Source organism: Pleurodeles waltl, chromosome 12 (assembly GCF_031143425.1).
Source record: "Pleurodeles waltl isolate 20211129_DDA chromosome 12, aPleWal1.hap1.20221129, whole genome shotgun sequence".
NCBI lineage: Eukaryota > Metazoa > Chordata > Amphibia > Caudata > Salamandridae > Pleurodeles > Pleurodeles waltl.
In genome coordinates this window covers 593,441,989-593,459,458 of record NC_090451.1, presented here as the reverse complement: position 1 = coordinate 593,459,458, position 17,470 = coordinate 593,441,989, and the positions used below count along the sequence as shown (strand labels likewise).

Below are 17,470 nucleotides of genomic sequence, written 5' to 3'. Positions count from 1 at the left end.
ACCGGGGGAGCAAACAAGAAATAAACAGTGACCAAGAGAAAACTTAAAAAGGCCTTTGTAAGATGATCTCGAGCGTACCTACCATATACCTAAGACATTTCATGCCAAGGGCCAGAAAAAATGGGCACAATCTTGAACGACTTTGTGTCTTTTATTCCACAATCCTTCAGCCCCTACTTAAAAAATGCAAAGAAGGAATTTGTTGCATGATTGCGCAAAATGCAGAATTCAAACTGTTTTGAAAAAGAATCAGTTATAAATGACACATTCCTTGAATACCGCACCTACGAAATCCAGGGCTGAATATTTAACTAGACCATCTGAATATGGAACGGGATGCGACTGTCGAGAGTAAAAACTCCACATAATATGTGATAACTTACAACACTTGCACATATTGACATTTTTAGCTGCTAGTAAGCAGATACCTTCTTTTGTGAAGTTTCAACCAAATTGTCCTTGTAAACTACGCTAAAAATGCTGTCTCACAAAAGAGCTTTGAACCAAACTCGCATCACTATTTCTCTCATAGGATAGTAGGTCCTTAAGCTTCAAAATACTTGAAGATGCAGAACTAAAGCTATTTCCTGAGGCGTTTGCAATTTAAAAATGATTCAAACAGGTTCAAGGTGCGTTTCTGTTTCCAATACTGTCCAGGGTTTCCGAGGACTGAATCACACTCAAGTAAGTCAGGCCCGTACGTGACATGAGCTCCACAATTTCAGAAAGTTGCGATCATCCTAGGCTCCAAAATCTGTACATTTATATTGAACAATATGAAAAGTGTGAAATAAATTAATTAAATGCAGATCCAGCGAACAACACATGCAAAAACCAATTAAGTAAATGTAAGGTTGCGTTTTCATTTACTACTTACGACAGTGTTTCTATTCGGCACCGATTGCTACCAAATACTGAAAGCAAAGTTTCCAATCCTTCATCTCGAATCTTGTTTTTTCCTAAGTCAAGACTTGCGAGGGTTTCATTCTTCATGAGAGCAGAAGCCAGCTCTTCACAGCAATTGTCCGTGAGGATGTTTTTCTTTAGGCTGCATACAGAGGAAAATTGGGAAATGGTGGGGAGGATAAGAAAATAATAAATTGTGTTGAAAAGGTGATACAATGCAGATGAACATCAAGACAACTATCAAGAACAACAAGACAATGGTGAATGGAAATAGTTTCAAGCTATATAAGAGGGAGGGGGAAGAGGTGAGATGGTCTCTTGCTTGTGTAAATGGTGCAAAGTCAAGAAATATCTTTAGATCGGAAAGGTTATTAACCAAGCTCCAGAGACCTTTCCGAAGGAGGCCTTGTAACTAAGACTGATAGAGTCAAACAAAAGTAGAGAGGTACATACACTAACATACTCCTTAATTAATCACAATCCTTTCCGATTGCTTGAATCTGTTTATTGAGTTTTTTCACTATACAATGCAGCGATTAGGAAAGCATACAGGTAAAAGCGCAATGTTACAATTTCAATAAGAAGTGGATACATATATGGAGTTATCCAGCAGTTCAGCTGGGTAGAAGATGTAAGCGATCTCAAAGGAGTCTATAAGTGGACTATCGCAGTCAAAGACCAGCCCTGTAATATGATAAATGCCTCGACACTTGGTCTCTAGGTATACAATAGGCGGCCAGGGCATTAAACTCCGTAACAAGGTGGATAGACAGGATGGTCGTTGATAATCTTAACAATAGATTCATACAGACCCCGCCCATCTCCTGCATCCAACACTGACATCAGAAGGTCATATGACCCAGACTGGGTATTGCACATCTTGGAGCGCTAGCGTATGCGGAGTGTGTTTCAATATCTATTGGTGCTAAATGGCAGATCGGCAGTGATGACAGGTGAGTCATCCGAAACTCTCTTTGATAGGTCAGTGCCACCGTACACATCATGTGTGGAGTTAGATTGAAGCTCAGATAAGACTGCGTCCTTGTAAATGCACCCACTTGAGCATTGAGCGCATCCAGGCTACTAATGGGGGGGAGGGGGAGGGTTATGTGGGGGGGATTGAGGGGTACAGGGTATTTCCATCTGTGGACTGAGTCGCTTGGCTACTATTAATCCCAAGTCTAGGAAATGGGAGGTGGCTCTGTGCTCCTGGGCCTTGGGTGTAATCCCAGGTGACAGATTTCCCATTTGTGCAGGTCTGGGTGCCCGGTGCGTGTGGATAGACAGGACGTGACATTGATCCAGTAGCTGTGCAAACGTGGGCAAACCCATGGCGTGTAGTAAATCTGCAACTTCCAGACTACAGCGGGGACAAGCTGCATGTGTTCGATCGTAATAGTGATTTACATTGGATGGGGTGAGATAAGCCCAATGTACTATGAAGAGCTAATGAGCTTAAAACGGGCATTGCGTGGCTCATCTCTTTGGTTTTCCAATGCAGCTGCCCATTCTTTGTCCACGCAAGGGTGCGGCAAATCAGTTTCCCAGCATTGTCATAAGTTTCTGAGTTTCACGGCAGTGTGAGTGCAGAGTGAATCAGCAAACCAATATATGAGTTGTGTACTCGTCCGCATCACGTGTAGATAGTGGACTGTGAGATGGATTGGAGATTTGTTTGCAATTTCTCCTCATCAGCTCCCTAATGAGGCAATCAATGAGTTATAGAGTAGGAATTGACCAGGGGGTAGGCCATCTTATATCATCAACATCTCATAATGGGTCAGGACACTATCCCTGTACAGGTCACTTATTGTGTATAGCCCAGCAGCATGCCATGAGATCAACTCTGTTGCTTGCGTGGACCTACCACTCCAGGGTGTAGCAAGCAATGCCAACACTGGTGCGTAGGGAATTGGGAGCCTGGTAAGGTGGAGACACCTCCGATAGCATTGGTAGGCCACTCCTAGAAGCAAGGAATTGGGTAGACATGTTTGTGTGCAAAGGTGAAACAGATGAAGGATACTGGGTAAGTCCCAGATGGGCCGGGACGTGGGTGTGTCCATCAGCTGCAAGCCTGTTAGCCATTTAACAAACCATTGGATTTGAGAGGCAAGGTAATACTGCTCCTAATGCAGCACCCCCATCCACACTTATCCGGGGGTAGGCCAAGCTTTGCCAGGGCCACCTTGCATCTGGACTTGTGCCAAATGAATTCTAGCACCTGTTTATCAAAGGAACAAAAAAATATCACTGGTATGTAAAGTAGGATATTAATAAAATAATAAAATAGGCGAGGTCGCCACCCGCCCCACAACAGATAAAGGCAAGGTGAGCCAAAAGACCATGTGGGATCTTAAGAAGTAACTGCATGAGCAACATTGCCATCAAAAAGGTTTGATGGTGAGTGATATATTCGCACTTCAAGATTAGCGAAAAGGTTGTGCCTGCCAGTCCATCTGCTCGCTATTAAGAACAAAATGTGGGTTAGGGGCGTCTGGCAGGAAAGGGAACAGGCAGGGCTTGGCCCAATTTACCCTCAACCCAGAGGGGAATGTAAAATGTTTGAGGGTTAAGGCAATCATAGCAGGAATTATGTGTGTGTGTCTAAGGTATAGCAGCAAGTGTCAGTGTAGAAGGATACTATATGTGTCCCATCCCCTACGGGTATGCCCCAGGGTGCACCATGATCATGCAAGTGCAATCACCAATGGTTCAATTGCCAGAGAAAAAAGTAAGCGAGAGATCAAGCAGGCCTGCCATTTACCTCTATGCATGGTGACTGGTTCGAGATACGGGAGCCCATTTTGACCCTAATAAATAGTTGGGTATATATTAGCTTCACTAGTAAGAGGAAACAGTGGCAGAGTGTTAAAGAGATCCTTCCACTCCAAAGGCCTTTCCTAGGTCTAAGACCAAGCATCCATCCCAGGGCTATGTCTGCTGTGTGTAGGTCATCTTGAAAAAAAAACAGTGCAGGTTCAGGGAAATAATGCGGGTCGGGACAAACCCAGCTGGATCCGAGTGGACCAATGCCGGGACTAGGGGTGCTCGACGGTCCACATGGATTTTGGTTAGTACCTTAAAATCAGTATTGAGAAAAGCCAATGGTCTGTATGACCCTAACAGGACAGGATCCTTGATAGGCTTAGGAAGAGAGATGAGGGTTGCTTCTCGCTGAGATAGAAAGGTTGCTGATGGAGAGGAACTCCTCACATATTGCCAGCAAATAGAGGGCTAGAAGGGGGCGCATATGCTTTATGAAACTCCGTGGGTAAACTGTCAGGGCCTGGGGATTTGCCTATGGCTAGTGCTCTGATTGCATCCTAAACTTCAAATAGCGTGATAGGGCTGTCAAGCTTGTCCCGTTGGTATAAAGTCATGTGTGGTAACGAAAGTGCAGAAAAGAAAGAGTTAAAATACCTGCGTAATGGTGTGTCAGCTCATCGTGTATGGCAAATGAGTGTAAAGGAGTGAGAGGGAAGCGCAATTTTGGGGTGTCTAGGCTGGTCCTGATGAATGAGTCATGCTCGGAGCTGGCCAGATCTGTCTGCTTCGATGTGTGTGTTCGAGCTGAGTGAGCAGCATAGTTAAAACAATGCAGCCACTCTATTAACATAAGGAATTCATGGCATCCGTCTGCTTGTTGAAATGCAGTACTGGGGCTACGTGCCGCTCGGGTCTCATGGTCCAAGAGTGTGCGATCGATTTTAGAGCTGTGCCTATTGAGCAGCTGCCGCATGGTCCATTGTGCCCGAGGCAGTGTCCCCGTGTGGTCACATTGAATGCATCCAATTCTATTAATTTGGTGGTGGATGTGTCATCATTGTGGTCAAAATATTCTGTAATGGTCAAACCAAGTGAAGCTCGAAAGGGAAGGTCTTCTAACGTCGCAGGCTGCAGTTGCCAGGTGGGCATGGGAGGACGGTCAGTTTCCCATGTAAATTGTAGGAACTGAGGGTTGTTGCCGGACTGTTTGCGATCCAAGTAATCTATGTGGAAGATGGAAAGAAGCAATGATGATGTTCCAACTAGCTTATCTATGCGGACACATAAGCAGCACGGAGGGGACAAAAAAAAGAGTATATCTTTGTGTCTGAATAACGTAAACGCCGACCAGCTGCCAATGCTGCAGCCAGTCTTGTAATGCCTGAGGATTAAAAGTCGCAGAGAAGGGGGGCACAAGAGAGTCCACAGTAAAATGGCCACACTTTAGTGCAGCTCTGCCAGCGGGGGCACTAAATCCATGAACTGTTTTTTTAACCACCATCCGCGATCCAACACTGTGGATACCCTACACAGTGCTGCTACGTGTCATTTCGGCTTAGTTTCTAAATTAAAAAAACAACAGCGTCGACCTGGGAGACAGAAGCGGCTCCGACCTCGAGGGCAAAATGCCGGCCGGGAGTGGGCCCGAAAGTGAAGCGCAAAACACCTAGGCCTGGATGGGGACTCTTCGGCAGAGACACACCGAAGGTGCGCCACTCTCCCACGGGGACCGAGCGCTGTGCGGGGCACCTGCCCAAGAGGAGTCTGGCGTGCGCAGAAGGTGCAGTGCAGCGCAGGGCACATTGACGGAAGTGCCTCTGAAGGTCTCGGAGCTGCACGAACTGGAACCGCCTGAGCCGCGGGAGCCCTGACTCTACTCGCGGGGCTGATGGAGACGAGGGACAAGAAAGCGCAGGAATCAATGGTGAGGGTGCGGCATAGACGAGTGCGGTGGGTGCTCTGGGACTAAATTAGTGAGTGGGAGAGCTTTGGCAGATTAGGGCAGCCAGAGTTGAACCACAGATACGCAACAAATGAGGCCCTGCGACCAGACAGATAAACCATTCATCGCCCCGTGCTGCAGGAATATGTGGCGCATGGTCCCGGTGCTCTGAACTCAAAAAACGGAGCAGCGCGTTCAAGTAGCTTACTTACTTTTACCATTCTTAAATTCCTATACCCATCGGACACGCAAAACAAGCATATATCAAAGCTGTGGGCAGCACGCTTGTGTGCCAGGAAGCATATAATATGGCCCCTTCCTGTAGTGCTCCTGTCACAGAAGAGAAGGCACACTAAGGCCCTCATTTTTATATTGGTGGTAAAAACCGTCTACCGCCACAGTGACGGCCACCAGAAGGGCGGAAATCCGGCAGTGTTCATGGTGGCAGACGGTGGTAAAGTGGTGCTGCTACTACCAACACCGCCACACCAGTATGACCACGTCAGCCGTATCGTGACCTGTGATACGGCCTGGCGGTGTCCTGCGGGCGGGCGCTGCTGGTGAAAACAGCATCCCTACCTGTCCCCTGCTGGAAGACATCCTAGAACAAGGTAAGTTGGACTTCTGAAAGGGGAGGAGGATGGGAGGGTGGGGGTGTTGTGTGTGTGTGTCTGAGTGTGTGCATGTGTGTGTGAATGCATCTGTGAGTGTTGTGTTGTTTGCGTGGGTGTTTGTGTGTGAGTGAATCCGTGTAGGAATGATGAAGGGAGTGCGTGCCTGCATGTCAGTGTGATTGTGTGTTAGAATGTGTGCGAACATGTCTGGAAGTATGTGTGTATCAATGCGTGTATGCTAGTGTGAGTGATGGGGTGTCTGCGGGTGTGTGTGTGTGCATGGGGGAGTGAGAGGATCAGAGGGGGTAGGGAGGTGAGTGAGAGTAGGGGGTGGGGGTGTATTTGAATGTCGGGGTTAGTGTGTATGGTGGGGGGCTTTGGATGGAGAAGGGGTGGGGTGGAGGTGAAGTTTGGATGGAGGGGGGCGCCTGGTGTGTGTTGGGGGGTGGGGGAGCCACCTACTGGTGACAGAGAAGGAACTGCCTGTCACAGGTAGGCCTACTGCCATGGTTTTCGAAAACGGTAGGCCGGCTCATAATGCGATGGGCGGTACTGTGCCAGCAGCCGGGTTGGAGATTGATATCTCTGGCCCGGCGGCTGATACCGCCATGGCAGTATGAGTGGAGAAGTGGCGGGTTGGCTGCAGCCAACCCGCCATTCTCATAATGTGGCGATATGTACCGCCAGTCTGTTAACAATAATACAGCCACATTAATACTCTCCCCCTAAGTGAGTGGATTAACTTTCTTGGGGGAGTGTCTGAACGCAACACTTGTCTCTGCAGTAACCAAAGAGGGTGTGCACGGCCTGTCTTATGCCTGCGGACCTGACTGTGGGGCTAAAGACTCTGCCCTGCAGATGAGAACGCAGGAGTGGGCGAATTGACACTGGGGCGAAGCAATCAGGGGGAATCAGCCTCCCAGGTGTGGCAGTTGCTACCATCATGCCTTACGTGCCTGCTCGCACTCCGCCCTATATGTACCAAACAAATCTGCGAATAAGGGAGACCATGGGGAAAGCAGACAAACAATAGTCCCACCTAAATTTTGAATCTAAACAACCGCTTAGGGTATAGAACTCAGCAAACTCGGACTCTGAACAGGAGTTGCATTCTTGTGAGCCCTCCTCACTTGAAGTCACACAGGCAACTATACCATAGTGCCTAAAGTCCATTGACAGCAAGATAGACATGCCGACCCTGAGGGTTAATCATACAGCTGCAAAACTTGATAAACAGGCAATGTGCATTGGCAACTGCAGATAAATGTACTGGTATGGAAAAACTACTGGTAGTCATTCAAGCTAAAAAATGAAGATTTAGAGGCTTGCAAAAGGAGGAACAATCTTCAAATTGTGAGGGTCCCAGAATCCACTAATACCAACTGACTTGAAAACTATGTTGAGAACATGTTGAGAGATATTTTTGGGCCAGATCAGTTATCGGTTGTGATGATAGTGGAAAGTGCGCACAGATCATTAACGGTGCGACCATCCCCTGGGAGAACCCCAGGCCCACTTGCGCCAGGTTACTGAACTACTGGGATAGGGACACAGTCATTTGTTTATCTAGAGAGAAACAGAATACACAGTACCAAGGTTATGAGGTGGCCTTTTTTCCAGACTTAACTACTGTGGTACAAGCCGAGTGTGGAGAATATACTCAGATGAAGAAGAAACTGCAGGCTGCTAACCTAACCTATGCCACGCTATACCTAGCTCACGTTCGGATTGAATATGACAGGAAAAAGAAAAGACTGACCTCGCTGCCAACCAAGGTCAGAACACAGGTTAGTTGCTTTTATTGGTCCCACTGGGTGGCTGCGGAGTCTGGTTGACTCTGCAGACGCATGGAGGATACTTAAGGATACCTCCTAGTGGGGCCCTCTTGGGATAAGAAGAACATGCAGAATAATTCTTTAAGACATACAGCAGGCCAGCAGTGTTGTGATGCTCTTGATTTCATAATAAGACTTTGCAGTGTTTTAGTATATGATACACAGGTCGATAAATGACCCCTGCTACCCCTAACATATTGGGTGGGACCTCGGCTGTCTAGCTGCCCGCAAGGGTGAGCCCCAAATTGTTTATTCTTGGATTTTTGTGTTTCTACGGAAAGATTGCTTGTAGACGGTTGGGAGATATGTTTCTGTTGTATGGTTATGTATGGGTTCTCTTTAGCATGACTGGGGTTCTGAAGTTACTGGGGGTGGGAATGTTTTATTTGTTTATGAGATTGATGATCCACGGTGAGATGAGGACAAATCATATGTCTTGTAATGCTAAACTGTAACAGAACATCCAATTACATAAATTTTGGTACTAGGAAACATGCACAAAGCAATATTAAGCTACTGACATCGAATGTACAAGGCCCTAATAACCCCCCAAAAAGCTTGGCCAATAAAATCAAAGAGGAACAGAAACATTCATATTATACTCAGAGACCTGAGGTGCCCAAGTTTGCTGGGACACTTCCACCATTCTGGCACAGTTCATGGACTACTACTACTCTGAGCTTTATGGAGCTCGGGAGGCAGCAATGGCAACTGACACAATAGCCTATCTCAAGGATTTAGCATTGGCTTGGCTGTTCCCGTGTCAAAGGCAGTACTTCATACAACCTATTGGAATAGAGGAAGTGCAAGAGGCAATCTGATCACTGCCAAATGGGAAAGTGTTGAGAATCAATGAATTCTACAAAGAATTGGCAGACATAATAACACCACATCTACACACCGTGTACACAGAAGCATATGAAAAGAAAATATCCTTCCTCCCACCCTTCGGGAAGCCCTCATAATGTCATGTTCTGCCCTTCTCTTACAGCCCTTGTCGGATAGAACTGGGGTGTGACTTCAGGTTCTACATATTCTGGTCTGGCCAAACTAGTGGTGACCCTTTCCGGTAGCCATGGTGCTGCTGACAAGGTAGATGTCAATGCAGTTTGTGCCCTTAAGAAGGCGTCCCACCGGAAAAACCAAAAGGGAAAAAAACCTCTTACGTAGGAACTCCAAGAAGCAGGATAGTGAGAGCGTCAGAATACCAGGACTTCAAAGACTGACAAATAAGCAGGAAATAATCCAACAGGAATGGCAAACAGGAGTGAGAACCACCATCAATAGGAATTGTTGCAACGCAAGGAAGAAAAGAACCCAAGCTCCTTATATACTGATAAACAGGAAGAGCCAACAGGAAAAAAGAAAAATGCTATCTTGGATTTGGGAATGTACCACAGAGAAAACTGGAAAGGATCCCATTTTGAAAGAGGAACGAAAAAAGATGCCAGTGCATACTGCGAGGTGGATGGCATTCTGTGGAGTAGAAATATGGCCTCAATATTCAGGAGAAAAAAGAGGAAGAAGAAAGCAAGAACAAGGCCTCTAGGACACCCAAGAAGGTAAGTATATTATAGAGGGGTTGAGGGGGGCACCCGTGAAGCAACACCAAGCTGTGTGTTGACTGTAGCGAGGTCTGAGGCTCAATCCTGGTCAGCTGACCTCCCCCTAGGCAAAAAGAGGAACGCTAAAGCTGAGAGATCGGGCCGCGGTGGATCCGCAGGCCCGATAAGCGGACCGCAGTCCACACTGCGAGTCGGGAATCTGATGCCCCGGATTCAGAGACAGCCCACGGTGTAACAGTAGCTCCAACCCAACCAGAAGCTCCAAGCTTATCTGGAAAAAGGTGGAAAAATCATCGGACAAGATTCGGAGCATGAACAGAAGAAGCATCTTCCCAGGAACATTCACTAGGGGGATAACCTTTCCAGTGAATAGGGAACTGGAGACGATTCCAGAGAACTGGGAATCACATATTTCTTGTACCTCATATTCGGGTTCACTACCCACCAAAAGGGAAGGAGGGCAAAAATAACACCTCTGGAAAGGATCAGAAACATAAGGTTTCAACTGAGATACATGAAATACTGGATGTATTTTCAAAGTCTGAGGTAACTGTAGGTGGAAAAATACTGGATTCACCACTTGCATGATCCTGATAGGACCATAAAAACGAGGCTTGAACTTGTTTAGGGATAGACGAAGAGGCAAAAATTTAGAAGAAAGACAGACTTTGGCCCTCATTATGATATTGGCGGTAGAAACCGCCTACCGCCGCAGTGATGGCCACCAAAAGACCGTCGCTGCAGCTACCACCCATCCGCCGTATCATGACCACAGCCAGGTTTCTGCCAGAAGGATAGCAGAAATCCGGCTGTGGCCATGCCGGCAGATGGCGGTAAGGTGGCGCTGCTGCCAACAGCAGCGCCATGCCGGTAGCCTGCCACACAGTAAACACCGACAAGGAAGGGGGTTGGGGGTGCTGTGTGTGTATGTTGGTGTGTGTGTGTGAATGTTTGTGAGTGTGTGTATGCAGGTGTGTGTGTTCCGTGTTGAATGTGAGTACATGTATGGATGTTTGAGTGCATGTATATAGTGTTCTGTGAATGCGTGTCTGAGTGTATGTATTAAAGTGTGTGCAGATGTGTGTGGGAATGGATGTATGCAGGCATGGATGAATGTGGGAATGGGTGTGTGTATGCGTTTGTGAAGGGTGGGGCGTGAATGGGAAGGGGTTTGGAGAGGAAGGGGAGGTGGGGGGAATCTAGGGAGGGGGATGGGAATGACCTCTATCAGTGACAGGGAAGGGATTCCCTGTCACTGATAGTGCCTACTGCCATGGTTGTCATGGAGGTAAGAATGCCACGAAAACCATTTTTGTAGGCAGGGTCATTATCCCGCAAGTGCTACAGTGACGGCCACCAGGCTGGAGATTGATTTCTCCAGCCCGGCGGCCGTTACCGCTGTGGCAGTCGGTGTGGTACATTGGCAGTTTGGCTTCAGCCAAACCGCCATTGTCATAATATGGTGGAAAGTACCGTCAGCCTGTTGGCATTACTTTCCACCATATTACCGCCGACCGCCAGGGTCATAGTGAGTGCCTTTGTCTTGTACTTGGTATAATGGGGCTAAATGTCATCTAGTATCAGCAGTCTTCTTTGTGTTTTGTTTGACGGCCCGTAGGTTGGAATGTGTAATCCGCCTGTTATCACGGAGTCGATGAGAAAATTAGGTTACTGCAGGAACAGTAGGTGACTCACGGATAGCTGTAGGAAAGGCCTTGGGATGGCAACCATATATACACAGAAGAAAGGAGTGACTTTTGATGCACTGTATACTGTATTGTTGTAAGAGAGCTCTGCTAGTGGTAAATATGTGGACCAGTTACTTTGTGTTACGTTATAAAAGCAACGTAGATATTGTTCGAGTCCTTGATTTAGGCGTTCTGCTTGGCCACTAGTTTTAGGATGGATACCAGAAGATAAGGCTACTTCAATATGCAAGCATTTACAAAAATGCTTCTAAAAACATGAAACATTCTAGGGGCCTCGATCAGAAACAATGACTTGAGGGAGACCATGAAGGCGAAAGATTTCCTGCATAAAAATATGACTCATCTCCTTAGCATTGGGTAATTACGCAGTAAAATGAGCGATTTAAGAAAAAGAATCCACAGTTACCGTGATTACATGGTTTCCCGCTGAAAGTGATAAAGAACACAGGAAATTGGTAGACACAGTATGCCATGGGGCTGGAGGAATGGATATTTTTGCTTGTGCACACACAGGACAGTAAGAAACGTAGGTCTCTGTATCATCTTTGATAGTGTGCCACCAGAAAGAACGGATCAGTAGCTCTTCAGTTGCCTTGACTCCACGATAACCAGCAATAGTCATGACACATCTGTTGTGCTTCTATTTGGATTCTCTTGGTAAGAAAGAATAACGCATTTCCATGATAGTAGTATCCCTTGGTCTTTCGTAGTTGAGGATTCAATGAATTCTATTCTTCCTTAGAAAGGGAGGCTTATTCTGACAATACTCTGTCAACGATCTAATAGGGTTCTATCATAAGCCGCGAAGGAAGAACTTTCTGGATAACAACGGGGCTAAGGCATCCGCCACAATATTCTGTGATCCAGGTATATAGGTAATGACAAAGTCGAATGGACTAAAGAAGAAGGCCCACTGTGCTTGTCGACTGTTCCGGCATTGGAAATTCTGGAGACACTGCAGATTTCTATGATCAGTCCTAACCTCAAAAGTTTCCTTGGTGCCCATTAGAAACTGTCTCCATTCACCACAAGCTACTTTTAAAGCGAGCAGTTATTTTTCCAATACGGAATAATTGCGTTAGGAATCCATCAAGATGTGAGATAAATAGAAGTCTGGATGTTCTAATCCATCATCATCTTGTCTTTGCAGAAGAAAGGCTCCTATTGTTCTGTCTGAAGCATCAGTTTCTACTATGAACTTCTTTGTGGTGTCTGGATGCCGTAGGATAGGTGCTTTTCTAAAAGCTTGTTTAAGATTTTGGAAGGCTGTCTCAGGGGTCCTTGTCCAGCTAAATCTACCCTGAAGTCTTACTTTGTTTATTGTCTGAGTGATGTAACTTATTTGCTGAGCGAAATTTTCTATGAATTGTCGATAAAAGCTGTCCAAGCCTACAAAACATTGAGGCCCTCATTATGACATTGGCGGTACGTACCACTTACCGCCATGCTGACTGCCGCCAACATACCGCCGCAGCTGATTACCGCTCCCCATATTATGACCCACACATAGCAATCCGTCACTATACAGCCACACACACAGGTCCGCCAGACCAAAGGTCAGTGATAAACTGGCTGTAGCAAAACCCACACCATTACACCAACAGAACTATGCCCACAGCATTATGTCCCACGAATCACCACGGCGGACATTCAATGGTGCTAAACCATTGGCGGTACATACTGCGGCGCTCAAAATACACACAACCTTCCAAAACTACACCACATTGGACAATTCAAACTACCCACACCTGACACACATACACACACACCACACCCACACACCCACACCACTATAAAACACAAACCCACATTACCCACAACCCTTTACCAATACAAGCAAGTGCCACAAGAGTGACAGAAAGACCACAGACACACACCACGATCATCTATACACCATCCACGCATCCTACATCACACACCCCAACACAGCACCCCACACACCCTCACCCACACCACTCACAATACACCCATGGCACCGCAATGACACCCCAGGTTCTCTGAGGAGGAGCTAAGGGTCATGGTGGAGGAAATCATCCTGGTAGAGCCACAGTTATTCGGATCACAGGTGCAGCAGACGTCCATTTCTAGGAAGATGGAGCTATGGTGGAGAATCGTGGACATGGTCAAGGCCGTGGGACAGCACCCAGAACAAGGGATGACATTAGGAAGAGGTGGAACGACCTACGGGGGAAGGTACGTTCCACAGCAGCAAGACACCAAATAGCTGTACAGAGGACTGGCAGTGGACCCCCACCTCCTCCCCCACAACTAACAACAAGTCTTGGCAATCATGCATCCTGAGGGCCTGGCAGGAGTAGGAGGAGGACTGGACTCTGGTGAGTCAAATCTGTTTTACTATCACCCCCCCCACATGCATGCCACTACAAACCCCCACCCTTACCCTCACTCCCATCACTTCACCACCTCCCACATACCCCACAATCACAACCCACTCAACCCAATATCAAGCCCTGCATGCAACACCAATGCATGGACACCCCTCACAGACCCGCATGGACACCCATCACTAAAGCATGCACATTAGAGAGAATCACCTAGCCCACAAAATCACTATTCACACAAGGCAAACCTTCCAGGGCAATAACATACATACAGGGCAACACACCCATGCACAAGATGACACATACAGAAACAATAACACTGCATTTACACCCACACAGGTCCCCCACCCAACGTCACCAGAGAGGGGATGCCAGCAACTTCCAGTCCACCCCTAGAAGAGGCCCACAGTGATGACAGCAGCTCTGGACGGCTGGATCTGGATGACCAACCTGGCCCATCAGGGACCTCCAGACTGTCGGTAACCCAGCCATAGTCCCATACCACCACAGAGCCTCCTCCCTCAGGAAACACCAGCAAAGTACCCACCCAGCGGGCCCATATCTCTGTCCCCAGGACACATTAATCAGCAGTGTGTCCACCACTACAGAGACCCCAGGCCACCCAGCAAACAAAGGATGTTCAGGGACCTGAGGTCAGTGGGCACACAGTTCAGGGGACAGAGGCACAGGACAACAGGGAATCTGGGAGGACTGCTGTGTGACAGGCGTAGGACAGGCCCAGGGAACCAACTCTCCAGGAGGCACTCACCAACATCCTGGGAGCATACCACCATTCCTAGGAGACGATGGGCCACATACTGGACAAGTTGCAGGAGACCCAGCGACTGCAGGAGGGATAGTACCTGGGGATCAGGGAGGACTTGAAAGACATGAACACCACCCTGGTCCCCTCCATTGCAGGGGTGCTGGCAGACATGGCCAACACCATGAGGGAGGCAGTGGCACACCACCAGGCCCCTGACACTAGCCAAACCGATGAACAGCCTTCCACCTCCGCTGCCGCTAGTGGACAGGAGGCCCCGCCAGAGGAACAATAGGCCACCGGCACCCCACCCCCTGCAGAAGGAGAACCACCCCACCAATGGTCCCTGCGATCCAGTCAGAAGCCAGAGAACATTGCCAAGACCCCGCCATGAAATAAGACTCTCCTGAATGTCATTGTTGTGTCCTACTCTGTCACACTGTCCACCTTGATCTGCCATTGCTCCCCTTCCTATGCCCCCTTGGACAATACACCTGTGATACAAATAGACTGGACTCTATCCTCTACTTTCCTCTATTATCACCCCAGCCCATTGCACATCCCCTTCTAATCATTAGCACTTAAATAAACACCATTTGAATAATTACAAGTATGGAGTCTGTCAAATAATTTAACCATGTATTTGTTTAACAAGCTTTAGACACTGAAAAATAACTGCACAGTAATGTATACATAGGAATGACCTGTATTTGGCGGCAGTCAACACACCAGGAGCGATAGTGGGGCACAAATATCTGAACTAGAGATGCTAAAGGGTACAGTAAGTGGCCATAGAAGTGGGAAAATCTGCCTGCCAGTGACAATGTCACATACACAATTGTCAATGTAAAGTGTAATTACAGTGTCTTACCTGTGTGTCATTGGAAGTACTGTCGTATTATTGCACTTCTGTTGTCCTCATCCTCTGTCTCCTCATCTTCACTGTCCACAGGGTCTACTGCTGTCACACGCCCATCTCCAGCCTCATCCTCCTGCAGAAAAGGCACCTGGCGACGTAAGGCAAGGTTGTGCAACATACAGCATGCCACGATGATCTGGCACACCTTCTTGGGTGAGTAGTACAGGGATCCGCCTGTTAAATGGAGGCAATGAAACCTGGCCTTCAGGAGGCTGAATGTCCTTTCTATTATTCTTCTTGTTCGCCCATGTGCCTCATTGTAACGTTCCTCTGCCCTTGTCCTGGGACTCCTCACAGGGGTCAGTAGCCATGAGAGGTTGGGGTAACCAGAGTCACCTGAAAATATTGAGGGACAACTGTTAGACACACACTTACCTTTAGGGCCCACACCCTATCCATACACCAACAACCACCGGGTGGGAACCAGGGCTCACCTATTAGCCACACCCAGTGCCTGTGGAGTTGAGCCATCACATATGGTATGCTGCCATTCCTCAGGATAAAGGCAGCATGCACAGACTCAGGATACTTTGCATTGACATGGGAGATGTACTGGTCCATCAGGCACACTATCTGCACATTCATGGAGTGAAAGCTCTTTCGATTTCTGAACACCTGTTCACTTCTCTGGGGGGGGGGGGGGCATTCAATATGTGTACCATCAATAGCCCACATAATGTTGGGGATATGTCCCATTGCATAGAAATCAGCTTTCACTGTGGCCAAATCCTCCACCTGGGGGAAAATGATGTAGCTGCACATGTGTTTAATCAGGACAGACAATACTCTGGTCAGCACTATTGAGAACATTGGCTGAGACATTCCTGCTGCCAAGCCCACTGTCATTTGGAAGGAGCCACTTGCCAGGAAATGGAGCACAGATGGGACTTGCACAAGAGGGGGATCCCGGTGGGCTAACAGATAGCAGACATCAGGTCAGGTTCCAATTGGGCACACAGCCCTGTCATTGTGTGCCTGTCCTTCATTGTTGCCAAGTCCACCAGGGGCCTGTACACAGGAGGATGTCTCCATCTCCTAATCATCCGCAGCGGTTGCAATCTAGGGGGCAAACTGTGAGTAGCTGGTCAGTATTCCATATTCCCAAACACTACACTGCATTGCATGTTGTGACTGTAAAACAATATTGTTGTATAGGCCCAAATGATACCTATGTGTACTGTGACGCAGGTAGGTGCAACGCCTGTCCCACCCCCCCCGAAATGGCGTCCGCCTGTCCTGTCTGGCGGGACAGTTGGAAATGAGGTAATTCCGCTGACATTGTGCGCCGTTGAGGGACGCGGTCGAAAACCACCATGCAAATCCTTATTGGATCCCATTGGGCCCTATGGGTTACAGTGGCCAATGGTGATGTACGCCGGCGTCGACTGTATGCACCGCCGCGGATGTGACCGCCATTTTCTATCTGTTCACCCACTTGCTACCTGACCTTCAACACGAAAGGACCTACACTGCAAGTGCTGCTGTGACCTGTGTCTGGAACCGACCATGGCTCGTGTCACTGGGTAAAGGGCCCCTGCCTTCACCGCTGCAGACTTGGAGAATGGCCTATCCTGAGTTGGATGGGCGCTTGGGGGCATCACAGCAGCCACAAGGGGGTGAGTACAGTGCCCCAGTATACTACTTGCGTGTGGTCGGATGGCATCCGGGTGGGGAATGTGGGCCTGTGGGTGCCCGTAGGCCATGCTGGCCAGTGCAGGGTAGGGCCCATGTTGGGCAGGGTCTGATGTCAACCTCCTCCATAAAGCTAGTAGGCCTCCACTACTGGGCAGGGGTCTGTGGGTCTCAGGTATGCTGCAATTAGCCTTAGGCATCCCTGCCCATGGGCTGGTGACTAACATTGTGACTGGTAGTTCATTGCCTAGTGCGTAGGGCTGTTCCCTGTGTGTGAGTGTGTTGTGTACACCAACGGTGGTTTTGTTGCCCCCACTGACCAAGGGTATCCTTTGTCTCGTCCCCTTCCTTTTTGTTTTGTCACCCTGTCCTTATGTGCATTAGCATCATCTGGCAGAGGAGCAGAGGCACCGGTGACGGGGAGAGCTGCATCCCACAGAGCCCAGGAGGCCAAATCCACCGACAGTGAGGGCACCA

General features: G+C 48.1%; 1 protein-coding gene across 4 annotated transcripts in view; it reads right to left on the bottom strand.

Moving 5' to 3' along the window:
• Positions 1-17,470, bottom strand: part of LOC138268282 (NACHT, LRR and PYD domains-containing protein 12-like) — a 368,481-nt gene that overhangs the window by 36,968 nt on the left and 314,043 nt on the right. For all 4 annotated transcript variants that reach the window (XM_069217780.1, XM_069217777.1, XM_069217778.1 and 1 more), the window contains one exon: positions 878-1,048. In XM_069217780.1, the coding sequence (XP_069073881.1) occupies positions 878-1,048 (171 nt within the window). The remainder of the gene's footprint in view (positions 1-877; positions 1,049-17,470) is intronic.